We start from the raw sequence: 23,131 nt of genomic DNA on the forward strand, positions 1-23,131 counted from the left end.
TCATTTTGGCTGAAAATATAACCTTACACCCCCTTAAATACGAACTTACCCCCCCCCCCCCCCGATGGGAAATTCTGGATAAATCCCTGGGTTCAAGAGACTCGGTGCAAAAGGTTGGAGTATTATTGCTGACACGCCCTTTCTGCTGCGTGTTTCCTCTCCGTAAATTCTGACACCAAACGGTCCACAGGATGTCGCCCCCGTTCCGCTACTAGCGACACTTGACGGAGCATTACTTCCGCCAAGTCCCTTCGAAGTTGATGCCGTAATTTTCAAAAGGTGAAAAGCTGTATCACGTCTTCTCCGGGCTGTCAAAATACCAGGTACGGACCAATACTAGGTCTTTTACCATTGTCAGATTCGGCTAATTGTACACTCATGTTCACATAAAGTGGCACATTTTATAAGTTTGGACTGTTGAAATATGTGCCAATTTATCTGAACAGGAGTGTAGAATCAGCAGCTAAGATAATAGTAGGTAATTGTTCAGAGCTATTTTCGCACTTTCCTTTTACATCCTGTACATGGGCAGAGCCAGAAATTTTTGTCGGGGTGGCCAGGCATTGTATAGTTGATTAACTAACTAACTCACTAGCCTTCTTAAACCCGAAGATTTGTGGTTGCAGAAACACAAGATTTCCATCTGTCCCTATCCTGGGCAAGATCAAACCAATCTTTTCCAACCTTACCGATTTCCTTTAGGTCCACCTCAATGTTATCCCTCCATCTTCGTCTTGGCCTTCCTACAGGTTTCTTACCATTAGGTTTCCCAACAAGAATCCTGTAAATTCTTCTTTACTCTCCCATTCGTGCCACATGGCCTGCGCATCTAAGTCTTCTTGATTTAATCATTCTAATAATATCTGGACATGAATACATATTATGCAGTTCTATATTATGGAACCTTCTCCACTCACCTGTCTCCTCATCGCTTTTAGGTCCAAATATTTTCATAACGATATTATTTTCAAATTTGTGTTCCTCTTTTAATATGAGGGACGAGTTTCACACCCATATAATACCACGGACAAAATTACTGTTTTGAATATTTTATCTTTTAGTTTCTTAGATATTAATTGACTGAATCTCTTTATTTTACTTCACTTTTCTGCCACTTATGGCTAATTTGCGAAGATGGGAATGAGTGATGACATGATGAAATTTGATGAGTGGACACTCATAGACATCCATGCCCAGGCCAGGATTCGAACCCGGGACCCCTAGCGTCGTAGCGCGATATGCTAACCACTCCGCCACGGGTGCCGATTTTTAGTTTCTTAGATATAATACGAGACGATAAAAGTTTATGAAGAGAAAAGTAACACGCATTTCCCGAATTAAGTAACATTGTATAGTAGAAATGTCCTTCGTGGCCCGGTCGTGCTGTCGAAAGCTTTGTGCTTTGGACTCCGACTGCGGGAGGGCATGAGCTCTGGGTTCTCGGCATGTGTATGGGACTCGTGGCAACCCACCAGTTAGGAAATTGGGACATAATACGGTCTCGGAAATATCCTATAACGACTGAGGGTTCGACGTGCTGATCACACGTCACCCCATTACCGGTTGAAGAACTCCACACCTCTAGGTAGGATTGTGGGAGGGAGACTGGCAGTCGGGAGACAGGCCAAGGCCCTTCGAGGGCTGTTGCGCCATGGGTTATTATTATTTATAGTAGAAATAATAATAATAATATTATTATTATCATGGTTACAAATATTATTCTACAATAACAAATAATATAATCTTATCTATTATTTTTTTCATTAATTATATACTTTGGGAGAGAATGGGTATATCCAGCGCAACTGTTTATTCATTATCACTAGGGGTCGGAAGTTGAAGACCTATAAATTGCCAAAAAATACCTATAAAAAATACCTAAAAATATGAAAAAAAGGACCTAAAAACGAAAAAAAAGTACGTACAAATGTGATCCAAATTAATTAATAACTTCAGTTTTAATTACATATTTAATGAATAAAAAAAATAAAAAAATTCTGGTGGTATGGAAAAAACAGTGCGAAAAAACTGAAAAAGCTTCAAAACAAGAAAAAGTGGCCACTTACAGCGCGACCTTCCAGACAAGTTACGGTTAAAGGACCTTGTACCGTGCCTGCTTCAGTCGTCCAAAAATGTTTTTCCTCTCGTTTCAGGGATGGTTCAAATATATTTCTTTCTTTCTTTTCTTTTATTTCTTTACTACAGAAAGGATGTTTAAGAGGTGATGAACTGATGATGATTCGAATTGAGAATGGGCAGTAAAAACGTAGTCAAAAGAAGGTGAAATTGCAAAAAAGAGCGGTTAAGACCTAAAAAAGGCTAAAAAAGGACCAATAAGCCAAAAAACGCCGAACAAGGGCAAATAAAACCCACCTTTTTCTGGCCTACAATGACCCAAAATGAACTATATTATGTTGGGCCTTGTCTTCGGACACTAGGAAAAAAAATGATTTTTCCTCAACTTCCGAGCCAAGTAGTGGTGCACTGAAATATATTGTTTTTTTTTTACTTTTACACACGTCTTTCAATAAAAAGCTTCAGAAAGTTAGTGTTAGGAGGAAATTTGACTCATAAAGCAGTGGTTCCCAAAGTGTGCGCCGCAGCGCCTTGAATTGCTTACAGGGGCGCCCCGTAATGTTCGAATATTTTCACTGAAATGATATGGTTGTTCCAAATATGTGCTTATTTACTGCTTTTTACATGTAATTTTTTTTCTGAATTTGAAATATGTGTTTATTTTTTAACTTAAGGAAGCAACCTAACCACACTAAATGAGCGTTGCAAGTGTCATTAGGTGTTTTAAGTCCACTTTATGCACAATAAGGCTAATCGGGACTGGACCTACAGTTTAAAGTGGGATCCGAAGCACTAGCCTATGTGCCTCCACCGGGTATCGAACCCTGGACCCCTTGATTACAAGGTGACGACGCTACCACTGCGCCATCAGAGAGGCCTATAGTACAGGTGTAAGTACGTCAAAGTAGAGTGTATACCAGCACTGGCAACCAGCCGAATAGTGGCGTGCTACAAGGGAAATTTGTGGGCTCATAATCACATAAAAACAAGAACCTCAAAACTGACTATGAAAAAAAGAAGACATAGTCCTCTCTCATAACAAAAATGTCGGGTACGCCACTGCTACTGAATTTTGAAACACTAATGGCGCAGTGAAAAGAAAAATTTTGGGAAGCCCTGTCATAAAGTTTATCTTGTGTGGCAGTGGCGTACGCAAGGTGGGTACGGGGTTTAATTCCCCTTTGAGCTTGTGAAATATTATGAAAAATGATGTGGAAGAAATTTTGAATGGCCAATTTATCACAGTCAAAGATCTGGGACAATACTATTAATATTACTACTTCTACTACTACTACTACTAATAGGTAATAATAATAATTTGAATTATTATTTCCATGCAGCATGGAGAAAAGCACAGCATTCCAAAAACACGCGTCTTTCAGAGTGATGCCTTGAAAATAAACACGAGTTCTTGAAAATAAATTATGAGGGTAACTATGTTTTGTATCTCAGTTGCAACAATGTCCAATGCACTGGCGCATGCAGGATATTTTTCGGGAGGGGCTTCAATAGTAAATGTGGATACCACATGGCTTCGTTTTGGAGGGCAGGATGCATAATAAAATATTTCGTATTTTTGGAGCTTTTCAGTCTATTAAAATTGTATTCAAAGATAAAAATAGTAATCGGGACTCACTTTAAAAGAGGTTTCGCATTACACATTTTGATTTTAAAGTTCTTAACGGATTTTTATTTGAAAATTCTGATTTTCTGAAAATTTCGGTAGGGGCTGTAACACCATCAGCCACCCCATCTAGGTACCAGTGTTCAATGAACATGTATTTTTTTGTGTGAACAATGAGAATTAACTAAAGAAAGTTCTTGGTTCGTTGTAAGTGGCTAATGTATAGACACAGGCTAGGCGGACAAGAATACAGTCACCAGTTCGCCTTCCCATTGTATTGTTTACCGCAGCACGTTTGAATGTCTCACCTTGTTGACTAGACAATTATTCAAACGACAATAAGCTTAACTATTGTAAAATGTTTTGTTGGTAAGAACAGCGAGACAATCCAGATGTGAATTATCGGGGACATTTATGAAGGAAAGAAGCCGGAAAAATTCCAACCAATCTTGGGAATCGAATCCGGATCTCCCGCGTGATTGTCAGACGCTCTACCGACCAGACCACCACAGACCCTTGGATGAGTTCCATACTTTGATTATTTCAATTTATTTTAATATATTTTCTATTTTTTATATACATTTTCTTCGTCCTTAAAATGTCTCACCTCGTTGACCAGACAATTATTTCGTAAAAAAAACGAATGACTAGAAAGTAATTTCGTTCTATTGTTTTCATAAATACTATATTTATGTAGATTTCTACTACGTAATAGTAGTAGTGGTATTAGTAGTATTATTAGTAGTAATTCGGCTAATTAATTAATTATAAGTATTATTGTGATTATTATTATTTTATTAAAGTATAATAAAACAATGGTAATGTGAATTTGGAGAAAGTTTTGGAAATAACCCCCCTGATGAAATCCTGCGTACGCTACTGTTGTGTGGCCTCTTACATAAAACTCTACTTTTGGAATTTTGAAAACTGTGCATGTTTTATTTTTTGGCTTTAATATTCCTAGTTTCTGTATTTAACATTCAATGTAAGGCAGTTTTTTTTTCTTTGGTTATTCTGTTGGAATACAAACTAACTGAAATTTATTTCTGTTAATAACAATAAAAATAACAAGCTTTCTGCTTTTTTGTAATGTAAATTTCCGGGGGAGATCGACTTTCTGTTGTTACCTTCACCCCCAAATCTCAACCTAATTCCGAGCTTGGGTAAAAATTGTGTTTTATTGTGCTATTTTAATTTTAACCGCACACTGCATAACTGAACACAGTGATGGTGAATTTGCATGCTATTTAAAAAAAAATAGGGTGCAAGGAGTGACCTTGTGAAGATGCTCAATTGTCAACCTCTCGTCCGCGTAGTGCACCCTGCTTTTGCAGGCTAACGAGGCTCTGGCGTCTGAACTCACAGCCAGTATAATCCTCTCTGAGGTTGTAAGTCGCTTTTATGTCACTTATGAGCATATAGGACGATTTTTTTTTGTTACTTCGCGTCGCTTTTCTTTCACTTTTGGTTAATCGCGACGATGAGGATGAGTGAAATTGATGAAGGCACACTCACAAAGAACACCCATGCCTAGGCCGGGATTCAAACTCGGGATCCTTGGCGTCAGACCGCGCTGTCATAACCACTACGCCACGGAGGTCGGCACAGTATGAGAATCTATCATATCTCGAGAACTCGGCCACCGAACCAGCGCAAACGAAACATTCATTCATTCATGGTAACTCACATTTTTCATTACGTAGATTAAAGCATCAATTAATGCAAGCTTGTTCTATCGTCATTATCTTTCCTACCCTCAAATACATTTTTACTATTTCCGTAATTGAAATTGTAATACCCATTTTCGTGAATTTACTAAACATTGTTAAAATGTAAACAACACTGTCTCATATCATGGTGCAACTTGTTTGATTGATTGATTTAGTTTATTTTACTTCGCGTTTTGTGCCTCTTGGCTAATTTGCGAAGATGGGGATGAGTGATGAAATGATGAAATTGATGAATGGACATTCACAAACAACCAAGCCCGACCGGGATTCGAACCCGGGACCCTTGGCGTCGCAGCGCGATGTGCTAACCACTCGGCCAAAGAGTCGGTCGGTGCAACTTGTTACTTATATGATAAAGTCTAAAGTGGATGACAAGAAAATAATCAATCAGTAATACTTCAGCAGGCAGAAATATACGGCCACTTCCTCAAGCATCGCCAGATCCTTTGCGTGAACGTTATTAGTATCTTTAAATACGGATAGATGGCAGCACAAACTGCAGGCGCTTCTTGCAGTGCACGTACTTTGTATTGGGAACACTACCAGATGGCATGAGTGTAATTCAAAATGCACTTTCCTTCGCATAGTTCAGAAATGCAGTGAAATGAAAGACAAGACATGAAGTTAAGAAATGTATTTAGAAGTAATTATATGAATATATTTTAGCTTAGTTATTTTACATTGATTTCGAATTTTGAAAAAATGCTTTGTACATTTTGCAACACCCGCAGGTATAATATTTAATAACTTCCACATATACAAGGTGGTTCTTCTGGCAGCATATAACCATGCTCTGCTACCATTAGAGCAATTTTTTGGGAGAGTTGTTGGTTGAGTCGCTTCATTGTGATTCCTAACATCTCTAATTATTGATTTTTCAGACGATTGTTTCCGTTACAAACAATTGACAAACTGTTTCAGGGAGTTTTAATTTGACGCAATTATCCACATTACGATAACAGTAATGGCGTCGAATTAGACCAATAATGAATCCTCCCCAGTGTTGTCACATGAAGAAAAATTCTTTAGTGAAAAGGAAAAAATTAAAATATCCGGTTCACATGTTAAATTCAAGCTCATTACAGTGTGAAACTCAATTTCTTTCCATTGATTAATTTAGTTTATTTTACTTCGCATTTCTTCTACTTTTGGCTAATCGCGAAGATGAGGATAAATGATGATATGATGAAATTGCAGATCCTTCAGCCACAGAAGCCGAATAATTTATCTCCAAACCAGTGTTTGAAGTGAAGGAGTATGGTCCGCCCCCTCCCCCAGTTAACCCCAAGGCTCGACCAAACATTCTCCTAGCTAACATTTGCCACTTCAATCGCTGCCCCTCACCAGGAAGACGAACTGTAATTAAACATCCAAATTTAAGAAGCAGACAGTTTCATTAATATTTTACGCAAGTAGAGCATTTTGATGGAAGCAGACGTGGCACGGGAGGACCTGGAGGGTGGACGCCAGATGAAATGAGCAAACAGAAAATATGTAGAGATTTCAGCGAAAGATGCGGACTCGAACCCGGGTCTCTGGCATACTGTGCCACCGGGTCAGGTCTTGGTTTCGTCTGGATTTTCACTGCCGCTTCTTTACCTGACGGAATTCAACCAGAGTTGAATCTATGGTTATTTGCTCGTCAACTTCGGTGGCGGAGTGTTACGACGATACGGATCCCGGGTTCTAAGCCCGAGTGAGAAGTGAATTGTTCGAGTTTGTCCTGAATGAGGAAAGTAGAGAATTTGACAAAATTAACACAAGACAACAGAGAAAAAATGACAGGGACAGCTGCAGTTTAGGGGTTTTTCTTTAAAAGTATGGTAGAGCAATGGCAGAGCAAGCCAGACACCTTGGTTCGAGTCCTGGTCAAGCCTACAATTTTTTGCTGAAATTTCTACATAGTACATCTCTGTGCAGGCCCGTAACAAGGTGTAGGGTAGGAGGTTGAAGCCTTGGGCGCCATGCACAGAGGGAGCCCTTCAAAGATTTCTTTTCTTAAGAAAAAAAGTCAGAATATGCGTCAGAGAAATTTACACTTGGTAGAGGTAAGTGGAGTAAGAAAATATACAAGATATTACTCGATCCTCCTCCATGGCCGTGTGGTCTAAAGTTCTGTGTTTACGACTCCGACTGCGGGACAGCATGGGTTTGAGTCCACCTGGGTTCAGTCCCTGAGTTTTCGCCCTGTGGCAATCCACCATCGTGAGGAAATTGGGAAGCAACGAGTGAGTAGCGTAATCCGGTCTCGGAAATCTCCTATAACGACCGAGGGTTCAACGTGCTGACCCCACACCAACCTCATTACCAGTTGTAGAACTCCACACCTCTAGGTAGGATTGTGGAAGGGACACTGGTAGTCGGGAGTTTGGCCAAAGCACCTTCCAGGGCCGTAATGGCAGGTAATATATTATTATTGTTCCCATGGAAGATTTTCAAGTGATGAAGTGACCGCTAGATACTTTCTTTAAGAAAGGGGGAGGGTCACCTCACCAGGTATAGATATCCGACCACGTCACAAAAAGATCTGTCATAAATCCTTTTGATTTATGTGACTTACCCTGCATATTTTACCAGTATTCTCCTCTTTCAGGACAGATGTGATTAACTGATAAAGAAAAATCTTTATTATTACCACTGCATTAAATGTTTGACATATTTTGTTGAGCAAGATATATTATGAATGAATCTTGCGAATCATATGTATTTGAAACCTGCGAATGTCATGTATGAATACATACCCAAGTTCCTTAAAAGCATGTTGAGTACAACTTTCAAGCTAATTTCTAGCAAATGCTTTCCTTTAATTTTGGCAATTGTAATGAAAATAGCAGCAGTAGCTATTCAACTACAAAGTTCTTCCTCAAAAATGCCTTGTTGGAACAAAAGTCTACCTGCAATTATGCCAATAAGTATTGTCCGAGGCGAAAACTAGCAGGTAAGCAAGTACCACACAACTAGTCTAAGTCCAATTGGAAAATCCAGCAGGAAATCTAGCTTCTTGGATTCAGGGATAATTAAAAATTATGAAATTACTTTCTTTTTTTTGCTATTACATTACTTTTACTTTCAGTGTAAATGTGGTTTGTAGTGGTGCTGACAGTGTTGGCAGCTGTGAGAGCTGCTGAATGGATACAACTACCGATTATTGAGGTGACACCCGATGGAACTCCGGATGACCCAACGCCGGAAGACCGGAATATCCCTCAAGCAAATGGATCACAAACCAAGCCTTTAGTTAAAAAGTTAGTACTGTCTGTGGAAAACTTCAAGACAATACATTACCAGCTTTTAGAATCTTTGGATATTAAATCTGAGCCCAACACGCTACAGGAAAAACACGAATACCTCAACAGACTAAAAAATAAGATTCTTAACTACATAGGTAAGTGCAATATCGTTATCTCATGCATTCAGTGTTGAAAAGTTATTCAAATGCTGTATTCGTGATATGTTGGCAGCCAACTTGGTAGCCAACATTGGCATCAGAAGAAATTGTTGTACGAGGGGTGTAAAACATAATAAGTGACATTTTGGCCATGTTTGAGTTATAAGGTAAAATGTGCCATCCTTCAATTTTCGAGTGAAATTTGCTATGTCATACATTTAGCATTGGACTCATTGTGAAATTCATAAACACAACACAAAAACAATTTATCTACAATATAGCTTCTAATAACCTATTTTCTTAACCCTCCGTCATCTGTGCCCTAATATTAGCACGAATGTCCTGCGTGTGGCACCCAGTGCCACCCTAGCAAAACCAAGGTTATTTTCATGAATTATTGATCCTAATCGATGTTAAATTACACTAGCACTTACTGGAAATCAGGCCAAATATACATAAATGCAAACATGTCCAATTAACTCACCATTCACAAAATTTTCAACGTATTTTTTTTTGCAAAACATTTTTTTTTAAAAAAAAAAATAAACTTCTTTTTCAAAACGAACTGAAATCGTACAATTTATGTGGGCTTAGAAAGGAACTATTTGTTCCAAAATTCTCAGTCAAAATCATAAATGACTCGCAGAAAAATCAATCAAATGTGTAAAATACAACTCGAAGAAACTTACAAAATATTTATAAAATTTTCAAATCCCAATATGTTTCTTTTACTCTTACAAGATATACATTAAAAAGCCATACTGACTCAAATAAAAGGAACCGAATTGTTGCCACTTTTCAATATCGTTATTTTGACAACTAAACATTTCGTATGGGTACTGCAATGGTTTTTGCATACTAATAATTTCCATTCTGAATCACGTACCATCGTTTCATTCTTCCTATTTCCAGCACATTCGTGGCTGGCATGCTATGATTTAAGATAGGAAACGTTCCCGCGTGCGGTACTGAGTCCTGCCAAAGGGGAACCTGTCACTTCAAAGACATGTATGCAACTGAAGGAACGCTGTATAAAAGGTGCGAACGCCTCTATGTTTTCGTGGGTATAGTGTAGATAAGTTGCCTAGTGCTTTCCAGACCATTATTGTGCTGGTAAGGAAGATAATTCAAAATTTCAAAAATGCTGCTTGGGTTACGGAGGGTTAATGAACTCAGAAATGGTCAAAATGTCATTTACCATGTTTAACACCCGACTTCAATTAATACCACTCTTAATGGTTGTTATACAATAATAACTATTATAAACTAATAAAAATAGAATTTATTATTATTATATAATTGGGGTGACTTTGCCATTTGATCCACTGATGAGTGAATATCTATTTTTCCACGGCTTCCATACAGTTAGTGCACCGGAACTTATAGTTACTATACAATATTATTAACTTTTACACACCTGGTTTAAGAAAACACTTCAAAAATTAGGGGAAAATTGTCCTCATAAAGTTTATGTTCTGTGACCTCACAAAAACACTATACATTTTGAGATTTTAGATGTGGGACAATTTATTCTTTGGATTAAATGGTAGAATATGAAAATATAACCTGATTCCTGTATTTTATACTCAATTTTTTTCAATCTAATGCAGTTTTTACTTTGGTTATGCTCCTTCAATACTAACTAAATGAACTTTATTTCTATCATTAACAACAAAAATAACAAATTTTCTGCTTTTTTGAAACTTGAAAACAATTATGCCCATTTCCAAGAGGAGGGGGCTGGGTTGACTGGACCTGCGTAATGGGAGTATTCATAAGCCCTGTTCCTTTATAACATGAAATTATAATTAAAGTTTCAAATCAGTTGACTTGACTGCCCACTTTGCTGCTTTCAGAATATTCATCACAGAGACTATGGAAGCCTCGTCAAGGTAGAACACACGGAATGATGAAATTTCCATCCAATGAGTCTGCACTTACCACCATTGCTTTTTTGACATTTGCTGTGTTCCTTGTTAACATGGTGCAGGTAAGAAATATATTCAGTGGGCATTAACTAGCATTTCAAGTTGAAATTGTTAGCTGAGCAGTGGCATGCCTAAGGGGGGTTGGTGGGGGTTATAACCCCCACTTTGGCCCAGTATTACTAAAAAACGTGACCAGCAGGAAATGGTGGCAAAGTAAGAACTAACTACAAAAAGAAGTATTCGAAAATCCTGGGCAGCCACTGTTGCAGAGGGATGTTTGATCAAGTCACTCCCATTGCTTTAACATGGTGACAATGAGTCAGCTAGTGGAATACTTTGGGAAAATTTTGTTACCTCGAAGTGGATACCATCCCCCTTCATTTTGAACATGAATTGTTATCATATTGCTCCAGTACATGGCAATAGGGCTATCATGCTTAAAGCAAATTGTTATAAACATTTAAAACGTACGGCCATAGTTTTTCAAAAGTGTCCAATGCTTTAAACACCTTCTTCCAAACAATAACATCTGTTTAACTTTCTCATTGTGGCCCATAGGTCTTGAGCAGAGCACACCCTAGGTGGGTGTGGGGCACACAATAAACAAACATTTTCAGAGGCCTGAAAAAAATCTGAGATTTTTGTTCCTTAGTCTGAAGTTCAGGTGTTCAATATAATCAGAATATAAACATTATACATATTTCATATCATTACCTAAGAGCAGTAAGAACAACATGTTGAAAGCTGGATCCAAGAATTATGGAGGCTAAAAAAGTTTACAAATTAGTGTGTGCTTCCTGTCATTTCCAATGTGCCAGGGCATGACGCTCATTATACGTTCATTACAATATCATATTGTTAATATATCAACAGGGATGACCATTACCCCTCCCCCAGGTCAAAGGTACTTCTTCCAGATCAAGTCATCACCTCCATAAAGTATTTAAGACATCTTGTCTATTACTATCATATTACTGAACACTTTAATTGTTCTGCACCTCTAAATTCTTGTTTTTCTTCATTTAACAGATTAAAATTGGTGCACCTAGTAGCTAAAGTAAATTAATTAAGGAAATATATTCTGATTCTCCCCCCCCACTCCACCTCCCACCACCAACGTTATGGCACATATGACAGCATGGTGCCGTGCCAACTGACAAGGTGTAAACTCTTTTACACATATTTTATTTTATTTATTTATTTGAAATTTCCAGTACAGCAGAAGCCATTTTAAACTGGAAAGAAACAACAGTAAAACAGTACACTAGTGTTAAAAAAACCCAAAACAAGATAAAATAAAATAAACAAAATATAAATATAAACAAGCCAAAACAGTACTAAGGTAAACAGATTACTTCCACTATGCATTATTTTCATAAAGCATTACTTATGTACAATTTTATTCAAGTTGGTGATAAAAGACGAATATGTATTGAATGTATCTACTTGGTTTGAGATGATGTTGAACTGATTCGGTAGCCTATGGAATAATGAATGTTGTATGAGTGAGAGTCTCCGAGTTGCAGTGTGGAAAGTTTCCTTGCTCCGTATTTTATGTCTAGGCACTCTGAGGGAGAGTTCGTAGAGTGGGATGCTACATCTTATGTTTCCATTAATGATCTTATGTAGTAATTTCACATATGCATTTTACATTTTTTAATAAAAACAAATACCCTCTCCAAATTTTGATGGCATGGTCTACACCAATATCCTCCCCCTTCCAGTGAATATCCCTATCTGTCAAAGTGGCATGTAGTGAATTTCATATAAAAAATATTTTCACTTCACAATTTCATTCTATAATTAAACAAACCATGCATATTATTTTTATTTCAACACAATATCCTCAAATTTTAATCTAACAAAGATCAGAAGATAATGAATGCACAGCGTTCATTCTGAATCTTATTGATGTAGATCCTACATGTACCTTAAATAAAAAAAATGAATTGGTTTGAATAAAATGGGTCAAATAGACCCAAATGGGTTGGTTTAAATACTATTAGGATCTTTATTTTTATTTCAAGATTAGGCACACATTTCTTCAACAGCTAATTGAGCAATTCCAGAGATAACAGATGGACACCTTAGAAGCAGGTAAAAAAAGGTAAAGTGTTCCCCTGTGCATAGCACCACGCCATGAAGGCGTATAGGGGGTGTGGGGGTAACGCAGTAGAAGCAGTATTATTTAAATTTTATTTCTTTATACAAGGTACACTCAATAAATAACTGGAAAAGTAGTATAAAAATCTAAAATACAACCGTGATTGTTGTTTGTTATTTTGTGAAGGCATCTGTCAGCTATTCATAGCTCGGGCTGGATTTTTGTTGAGTGAAGGTGTGAAACCAATTGAAATTAATCGCCGCATTACAGTTCAGTACAGTGACAACTGTATGAGTCAATCTCAAGTGTATGACTGGGCTGAGGAGTTCGAACAGAGCATAACCAGTGTTGAAGATTCTCCGCGTCCAGGTCACTGCAGTCACGGAAAGCAACATTGCTCAAGTGGAGGACTTGATATGGGAGAACTGGCATATTACTGTCAGTGAAATTGCTCCTCCAGACGGAAGTAAGTGTACGATCAGCCCACCATATCAGTCATGACATACTGAGGTTCAGGAAAGTGTGTGCAAGGTGGGTTCTGAAACATTTGACACTGGAAATGAAGGAGATACGTGTTGTGTGCAGGGAGCTTTGAAGATGACGGTGAGGCATTTCTTCATCGTATTGTCACTGGAGATGAAAGTTGGGTTCAATTCTATGAATGCAAGAGGACAACAATGGAATGGCAACATCCTTTGTCTCCAAGACCAAAGAAGGTGTGTGCTCAACAGAGTGCCGGAAAGGTCATGTTAACTTTGTTTTGGGACCACAAGGGGCCAATTCTTGAACATAACATGCACAGAAGTCATAATGTAAACAGTACCTTTTGCGCGAAATACTGAAACCAGCCATTTTGCAGAGACGACGTGGTCTGGTGTCCAATGGTGTGCTTTTTGCTCCACAACAATGCGAGACCACACACTGACAATGTCACATTGTCTACCATCAAGAACCTTTAGGTTTGAATGCTTACCCCACCCTCCATATTTGCCCGATCTCGAAGCTTCCAATTTCCACACCTTTGGCCCACTGAACGATGGACTAAGTGTATAGAGGTTCCAGAATGACGACAAAGTCCAGTCAGCAGTGCATGAGTGGGTACGCACATGCCCAAAATATTTTTTTCCTGTGGAATCAGTGTCCTTATCAAGCGCTGGCATAGGTGTCTTGAACTAGGGGGAGACTATGTTGAAAATAGTACTGTAGTTCTTTTGCTTGTAATAAATATCTGTTACAACATATTTCCGGTTATATATTGAATGAGCCTTATATATGATTCATGAAAAATACAATGAAAAAATATAACCCAGGAAATTTACAAGTAGCACTCTTTCTTCCATCTTCAAATGTATTCTGCCAGCACTAAAAATAATTTGAAAGTAACAGACTGGCATAATTGGCAAGTTATGAATCTGGGATTTCCTGTATCAAAGTTAGTGGGATAGTACTTGATAAGGTTATTATGTGTACTGTGCAACGATACTTCACACTGAATATATATTGTACGCGAAGGATGAGCAGACTAACACAATTTTAGAATTAAATTGCAAGTCCTCAGCGCTCAACTGGGTTTCATAATGTTATTATACTTACATTGCAATAATTAAGCAACACAACACAACTTCCAAAATATTATTTCACTTTATAACATTTGATATAAACTCATTTTTCGATTTTTAACACAAGAAATTTTTAATTCAATCTTCTTACATATATATAACAAAAACGAATCGGAATCAACAACTTAAAACAAATATCGACAATGATACAGCGTTCTTAATCTCAATAGTTCCCTGTTAATTTTATAAACTTGTACGCAATCGAAATAAAGTAAATATTGGTTATTTGTGAATGTAGAAGACAGGCACATAGTCCCCCCACTCTGTATAGAAAACTACTCGAGGGATCAAACATTTTATGATCACCCTGTATGTTATCTAAAGTGTGCTGATCACAAGGAGTTTTCGCAAGACATAAAATTTATGGGTCAAATTATGAGGCATATATAATTCACACACACGTGAAACAATACTTAGTAGTAGCCTTGCAGAACCCACTCTCCTTGTTGGCTAAACTAATTAATATAAATAACATACAAAATACGGAGTCATTACAAAACTCTTCAGTACATTGATTATTGAAACATTACTCATGCAATAAACAACTTGCCTCAGATTATCATTATTTGATCCCTATATATGCGGGTTAAGTGGTAGAGCAGCCACAGGCTGAACTTCGCCCATGAATAAAGAAATTATATATACACATATACAAAATATATATATAAACATATATATATATATATATAAATATATATATAAATATATATACAAGACATTTGGTTAAAACATGCCTGATCCTTGCATAATATTTAGACATACAACAATATGCGACAAGTTTACTAATAAACGTTCTCCTCAAAGTAGCACATTTCACAACTATAATGACTGACTTCCACATATCATTCTACAATCACAATGAGATAAATTTATGCTTAAATAGAACAATACAATTATTAAATTCAATTAACTTCGTTACAATTGCTTCCCAATAACTGATTTTTCTTCTCCTCGGAACAGTTGAACATTTTCAAATTAGAGAAATTTACTTTTCCATAATTATCACCATGTAAAGTGCACAAAGATGCGAAATTTCCTTTAACTTCTTTTACCATAAATGGTCCAATATATAATTGAAATAACTTATGAATTTGTTTATCCAGTTTAGAACTCATTTGTCGATTTCTTGCCAACACTAATTGTCCTGGTTTCAGTTTAACTGCATTGGGAGCATTCCTTATTTTTGATTTATTCTTCTTCCTCTTTGAATTTATCTCTGCCAAATATAATTTTTCCTTCCATGGCAACTTCCGCATTTCCTCGGGCCAATTGAGTTCAGATGTTATGGACTCTCGGACTTCCTCGTGCAAAAATAATTCATTAGGTGTAAAACCGGTTATGCTCGAACAGGAGTCATTTACTAATTTTATAACCTTATCGATCTTAAGTGACCATGTGGTGTGATCACGATGACAAAATAATCTTAGTAATCTTACAATTTCGTTATTATACCTTTCTATGGGATTAGCTTTGGGATTGTAAGACGTTGTTGTTAAATGAATTATTCCTTTTGAAATCAGATACAACTTCCATTCTTTGGAAGTAAACTGGCTACCACAATCGGACAGAAGGAGTTTGCACACAGGATAATGCTTGAAATAACCATCCTCAAAACGATTAACAATGTCTCTGGTAGTGGCCTTTCTCAGAGGATAAATCATAATGTATTTTGACATAATATCCACAATAGTCAACAAATATTCGTAACATTTAGATTTGGGAAGTTTTCCAATAAGATCTACTGAAAGAAATTTGTGAGGCTGAGTAGATAATATATGATATTCGTCCCGAAATATTGGCTGGCTTATTGATTTAGATTTTGCACATTCCAAGCAATCTCTTAGATAATGTCGAATACTCTTTCTCATGCGTGGCCAATAGTAAACTTTCTGACACTGTGCTAAAACTTTATCATAACCAAAGTGACCTCTTAAATCATGGACTTTATGCAGCACTAAGGGAATAAGTTCCTCAGGAACAAAAATTTTACATCTTTCCTCAGGCTTTGCTCTGTAGAACAGAATATCTTCATGTAGAAAATATTTACTTGAAATTCTATGCAAGGAGTCATCCTTAAGTGAATTTATAATACGATTACAGGTCTCATCTGACCTTTGTGCAGTGCACCACATATTTGAGACTTCCTCCTGTTTAAAATCTAGTATCACTTGATTTATATACAGGTATTCTCCAGATATTTTATTTAATTCACTCACTGGGAACCTGCTCAAAGTATCTGCTATAAAATTAGAGGAACCTGACACGTGATGAAAGGTAAAATCATAGGACTGTAATTTCAGTGCCCATCTCGTTAAACGAGGGTTTAATGACTTTGCAGTTTCCAACCAGGAAAGTGACTTATGATCAGAGTATATGTTGGAATGCCTTCCCTTAAGGTATATAGAAAATTTTTCTACTGCAAAAAGAATAGCTAAACACTCTAGTTCATGAGTACTGTAAGTCGCCTCTGTACCACGAAGTGTACGACTGGCATATTGAATGACACGTGTTCCATCACTTGCTTCTTGCCACAATACACTTCCTAATCCTTTCTGACTAGCATCAACGGATATAGAAAATTCCAAACTGAAATCCGGCTGTCGTAGGGCTGGGGCAGCTACTAATGCATTCTTTAACTTAACGAAAGCTTCTTGATGTATCGGACTCCATTCATAAATAGTATCCTTACGTAACAGGCTGTATAATGGTGTGACTATATGCGAGTAGTTAGGAATAAATCGGCTTCTCCAGTTTGCCAATCCAATGAATTTTCTCAGTGATTTCTTATTGTTTGGGACGAAATTGCAACAATGCTGCATCCTTAGAATGATCCACTTTAATTTTTGTACCAGATATTACATGTCCAAGAAACAGAATTTCTTCCTGGAAAAACTTGCACTTTGCAAACTTAATGGACATATTTGCCTTTCGAAGAACCTGCAATGTATACTCCAAATGTTTGAAATGTTCACTAGCATTCGAACTAAAAATAAGAATATCGTCAATATATACCAACATAAAAGAACTGGTTTCCGGTCCAAAAAGGTTGTTCATGCGATCCATGAACACAGACACCGCTGATTTAATACCAAAAGGTAAATAACAGAACACGTGCTGGCGCCCTCTGTATGAAAAAGCCGTATATGGATAGGAGTCTGGAGTTAACGGTATCTGGAAATATCCACATGATAAATCAATCGAACTAAAGAATGTAGCACCATGAAAGTGTTGCAGAAGTTCAGTTATGGGTTCGACTTGAGTGAGAGGGGAAATCACATGCTGATTCAAACGACGAAAGTCTACCACTGGACGCCATTCTCCATTTGCCTTTGGAAATTTGTGCAATGGATTGAGGTAAGGGGACGACATTTCCTTTATAATGCCCCAGTTCTTCCATTTATTCAATTCACTCTCCAAAGCTGCCCTTTTAGCGAAAGGAATCGGATAAATTGGAGCACGAATTGGTACATCAGTATCCAACATAATCTTGTATGGTTCAACATGAGCGGGTCTAGGCTTATTCGAAAACTGTGTTCTATATTTTAATAGCAACTCACGTAAGAGCGCTTGCTGACGTGAGGAGAGTTTACTACAATTTTGTACTGTTGATACAATTTTCTCTTCAGTTATTATGTAGATTTCTTCGGAATTTGTGTTCATCGGCAAATTTTCTGCCGTAATGCACTGAACCCTTTTATCAACATGCTGATCGTTAGACTTCAGTTGATACAAAGACTGTGTCACCTCTTGTTTTGCAGGAGATACCAATGTAACTTCTTCCTTTCTAAAATTCAGTATAGCTTTATATTGCCTAAGGAATGGTATACCTAAAATTATATCTGCATGTAATTGTTTTAACACAAACATTTCCAACGGAAAAGTCTCCGACTGTATTGAAAGGTGAAGGATTTTCCTACCAACAACTCGAAATGTTTGTTGTCCAGCAAATGGTAATAATTTTACCTGATCTATCGATTCCAATCTCGCACTTTGTACAATGGACTTTATACTGCACCATAATTCGTAACTCATTAGATTACATTGACTTCCACTGTCAATAATACATCGAATTGTTAAATTACAAATAGACCCAAAAATAACAGGTTGATCAGTAATAGGAAATGGTACACCACTATCATCCATGGTCCAAGTGGGTTCCTCTTCGTACCATTCCAGTTGGAAAAACACTGCTAGCTGGTCATTGTCTTTAAAATTATCATATACAGGAAAAATATTTGTAATTTGTGACTGAACATTTTGTGAACCATATTCTGTGTTAAAACTTGCAACACAGCCCTCTGTATTCTCACTGAGTAAATCGGGCTTCATTTACCCACGGCGTTCGTTTGACTGTGACTCCATCGCTGGTTGTATTATTTCTTTAACTTGTGTTTCCCTGGGATCAAATGAAACAGCGTTTTCATTCAATCGGCTACCTGAAATAGCATTACTGTTACGAGAAGCGAATGATTGTTCACAGGGCTGACGACAATTACAACATAAATATACTTCACTGATTAAACCTTGACTATTGTTAGGGGAATAAGGCAAACAAGCCACATTAGGATCTGAATTGGACCTCGTTTGTAGATAACCTTGCCTTGTATTAGAACGTCTATCATTCTGTGGTGTCGCACTGTCTTGTCGAAATTGGGTATTGTTATAACTTCTGTTATTTGCATTTAAGTTTCTTCTAAAGAACTGTTGATTGCCATAATTATTTTGATTCCTTCTTCTGAATGTAAAGTCCTGACGCCGATCAGAATTGTCATTTACATTTTGCCCTCTATTATACGAGCTGCCACCGGCTGTAGAACCAGAATTAGGATCTCTATTGTTTCGAGAAAACTGTCCATTATTCCTTTGATTAGGATTTTGCTCGCTGTTCCTTGGTTGCGTGTTAACTGTCTGAACTTTGTACTTTTGCTTATCTCTGAAATCTGATGCATTTGAATCCTTAGTAAACCTGGATGTTCTCACTTCAAAATCACTAGGCAAATCACACTTCTTACCAGATCTGGTCTTTATCAAATCCAGTTTCTTCAATAAATTAATAACGTCGTCAACCTTCGTTAGGCCAGCACCTAATATCGTCTGTGCCGTAATCGATGGAAACTGATTAATCAAAATATCTATGACTTCTGCATCTTTAGGACGCTCTACCAAATTGTAATATGTTGAATAAGTACGAGTGGCAAACGCCTCCATGCTCATACCGCTATTTTGATCATAATTTCTGTTCCTCAATTCGGACAACTGAGCCTGTGTCAATGAGTATGAAGTGTACTGGTTGAGAAACTCATGTACAAAATGTTTGTATGTCATAAAGGAATCCACGTGCGTATTGTACCATCCCTCGGCTGGTCCTTGAAAACAATTCCGAATACATTCCAATCTCTGAACGTTTGGAATCTGAAGCAAATCCAAATGTGAAGTTAAGGTTTTAATAAACTTCCTTGGGCTAGATTTCTCTGGATTTCCAGAAAATTTAGGCAACATATTCAAGTCATTCAATCGTAGATACTTTCGTGGTTGTTCCTTAGAAGTAGATTGTTTATTTGTATCAGAATCAATGATAGTAGCGTGCTTATGATGCTTCGTGTTGTAATTAGGTTTAAATCGTTTGCCAGAAGTTCCTTGTGAATTATATCTAGTTTTGTTTACTTCAGACATATCAGAGTCTATATTGCTAGATTGTGAAGCATTATTTGCTGGATCAACATAACTAACATGTGAAGTTTTATGAGGCTTCTTTAATCGAGAATTTCGCACATTAACTGGTGAAGTAGGAGCTGACAAATTAGATTTAGGATTTCCTGTAGATTTGCGTTTTCCTGACATATGCAATGGAAAAGATTCATCTTCTGAAGCACTGGAAGATGACAAGGATAAAGATACAGGATGCTCTGGATTACGTGATATTTCAGTAATGTTGCCATTGTTCCCTGCAGCTTTATGGATTGTTGAAGTATTAGTCATCAGCAGTTTAGCTGTTACATCACTTAATCGTGCTTCACAGATCTCAACACGTTGAACTAAACCTTCATTATTACTTTCCCTAATCTGGCTGATAACATTCCACTGCTCGTTTACCTGCAAACCCAATCCAGCAACACTATCTTCTAACTTACGAATGCTGTTGGTATTCGCTTCACCAGATATATTCAACTGTTGGAAATTTTCATCCAACACTTTAACTTGTTCCTTAATTTGATCATTTGCTGTTTTGCAAGCTTCAGCAACCTGCCCAATCTCCATCCGGAGTGAGTTGCCCAACTCCTTAACAGTGTTGTTCATATTTTCCATACACTTCACCGTTCTGTCTTCAAGTTCTGCAAACTGCTCTTTCAACTGCTCTCTCTGAGATTTCTCCAGCTCTGACAACTGCTCTCTCTGAGATTTATCAAGCTCTGACAACTGCTCTCTCAACTGCTCTCTCTGAGATTTCTCAAGCTCTGACAACTGCTCTTTCTGAGATGACAACTGCTCTTTCTGAGATTTCTCAAGCTCTGACAACTGCTCTTTCTGAGATTTCTCAAGCTCTGACAACTGCTCTTTGTGAGATTTTTCAAGCTCAGACAACTTTTTCCTTACGCTGTCATTCGATTCCTTCAATTCCCGAAACATGACCAATAATTGAGCATTAAAATCTGAAGTACCTGTAGGTAATGGCACGATAGGAACATTCTTCGTTGTCATTGCACTAATTTGTATTCACGACAATAGAACGAAAATATGAAGTACACAAAGGAAGGAACACTAATAAGTCTAAAATTTATAATTCTTCAGTGTAACCAAATTCCCGCACACTGGCCACCAATTTCTTGCAACGATACTTCACACTGAATATATATTGTACGCGAAGGATGAGCAGACTAACACAATTTTAGAATTAAATTGCAAGTCCTCAGCGCTCAACTGGGTTTCATAATGTTATTATACTTACATTGCAAGAATTAAGCAACACAACACAACTTCCAAAATATTATTTCACTTTATAACATTTGATATAAACTCATTTTTCGATTTTTAACACAAGACATTTTTAATTCAATCTTCTTACATATATATAACAAAAACGAATCGGAATCAACAACTTAAAACAAATATCGACAATGATACAGCGTTCTTAATCTCAATAGTTCCCTGTTAATTTTATAAACTTGTACGCAATCGAAATAAAGTAAATATTGGTTATTTGTGAATGTAGAAGACAGGCACAACTGTATGTTTGGAATTTAAAATGTTCTCCTTTAAAACAATGTACAGCATTTCATGGATATATAATTTTGACCATCAAGGTTGACATTTTGCTGAATTGCTCAATTAACACTTGCATACATAGCAATTCTCACTATTACGTGAATACTTTTATGGACACTCAAATCATCTTGCAGAAACTGATCCAGAAATTGCACGACAAGAAAGGGCAGACAGCAACACCTTTGGCTATGGCGCCTATGAGGAGAATGTCCCCAAATTTTAATCAAAGGGGCAGAAGATCGGCAGAGAAAGATGAACTCACAGCATCCGTTCTGAAGCTTATTGATGATTTTCATCATAAAGAAGAGGAAGACTGCCTTGATCCAAGGATATGCCACTTTGAAAACCACTCCCTTCCAACCTTTTCTCGAGCACTTAAATTTGCAAGGTAAGTAGATGCAATAATTGTACTAATATGACATTTTTCACAGACTTTGGTTATCCCTTTAAATTCTTTTAGGTTCATGACAGTAAAAAGTAATTATGCTGAATAAATTTCACATTTTTCCTGCTGACCTCAAGTCCACTTTATGCACATTAAGGCTAATCGGGACTGGACCTACAGTTTAAAGTGGGATCCGAACCGCTATATACCTCCACCAGGAATCAAACCCGGGACCCCTTGATTGCAAAGCAATGATGCTACCACTGCACCATTGGGGAGGCCACGTATGGTAAATTTTGATATGAAATCATAATGCATTAAATCTTTATATATTAGGATGTTTGTCAGTTGCAACTTTATTTACAGTCTCATTTAATTAATGCCAATAACACATTAAATTTTTATTTGCAGTTTCCTTCTAAATTTATATTACCGGAAAGATCCAGTTGTAGCAGTAAAAAATTTCTTCAACTATCCATCAACTGGGTAATTTGACAACACGGCAACACTGATTCACAAATAATGAATATGCCCTAAAAGTAGCTGGGCTTATTGAATGTTGTTTAGATACTCTGCTAGGTTTTTCGTGATCTCAGATTTCTTACATGATGCTAAAAGTAATTTACTGTGATATTATGTAGTGTAGTATATTTAAAAACGTGATGATGTGTGTGCTTCTGTTTTTTCTGGTGCGTTTTATTCAATATTTAGGGGAAATAGGCCTAAAATGACATACTTTTTGTAGAATGCCTAAAAATAGAACAAGACTACAGTTTAGAAAGCTGATTTTATTGTAACCCATTCCTACATTCTTTAGCTACAATGTAAAAATAATTAGAATAATACAGGGTGTTTCGTAAATTCGTTTACAATGCTTGGGAGGTGATTGTACGAGTGAAAATAAGGTGGAAAGTTCATGTAACGAAATTCCGGAAATGGCTTTGTTGCAGAGTTATTGATGTTTGAAAACATGGGATAATGATTTTCCGAAGTGAATAATGGCAAAACGGGTGG

General features: G+C 37.1%; 1 protein-coding gene across 1 annotated transcript; it reads left to right on the top strand.

Moving 5' to 3' along the window:
• The first annotated feature begins 244 nt into the window (after positions 1-244).
• On the top strand, positions 245-22,994 carry LOC145999923 (uncharacterized). The gene is made up of 5 exons (XM_083137206.1): positions 245-323; positions 8,504-8,815; positions 10,675-10,808; positions 21,867-22,120; positions 22,529-22,994. The coding sequence occupies exons 2-5, from the start codon at positions 8,509-8,511 to the stop codon at positions 22,605-22,607; spliced, it is 774 nt and encodes a 257-aa protein (XP_082993332.1). The 5' UTR covers positions 245-323; positions 8,504-8,508; the 3' UTR covers positions 22,608-22,994.
• The last annotated feature ends 137 nt before the right edge of the window (positions 22,995-23,131 follow it).

Source organism: Lepisma saccharinum, chromosome 16, assembly GCF_977018435.1.
Source record: "Lepisma saccharinum chromosome 16, izLepSacc3.1, whole genome shotgun sequence".
Taxonomy (NCBI): domain Eukaryota; kingdom Metazoa; phylum Arthropoda; class Insecta; order Zygentoma; family Lepismatidae; genus Lepisma; species Lepisma saccharinum.

What these genes read in the sequence shown, in the direction of transcription:
- LOC145999923 (XM_083137206.1), top strand. Translation starts at nt 8,509, where the DNA reads ATGTGGTTTGTAGTGGTGCTGACAGTGTTGGCAGCTGTGAGAGCTGCT. An exon ending in TCCTTGTTAACATGGTGCAG is followed by an intron (nt 10,809 to 21,866) that starts GTAAGAAATATA and finishes ATCATCTTGCAG; the next exon opens with AAACTGATCCAGAAATTGCA. An exon ending in CGAGCACTTAAATTTGCAAG is followed by an intron (nt 22,121 to 22,528) that starts GTAAGTAGATGC and finishes TTTTATTTGCAG; the next exon opens with TTTCCTTCTAAATTTATATT.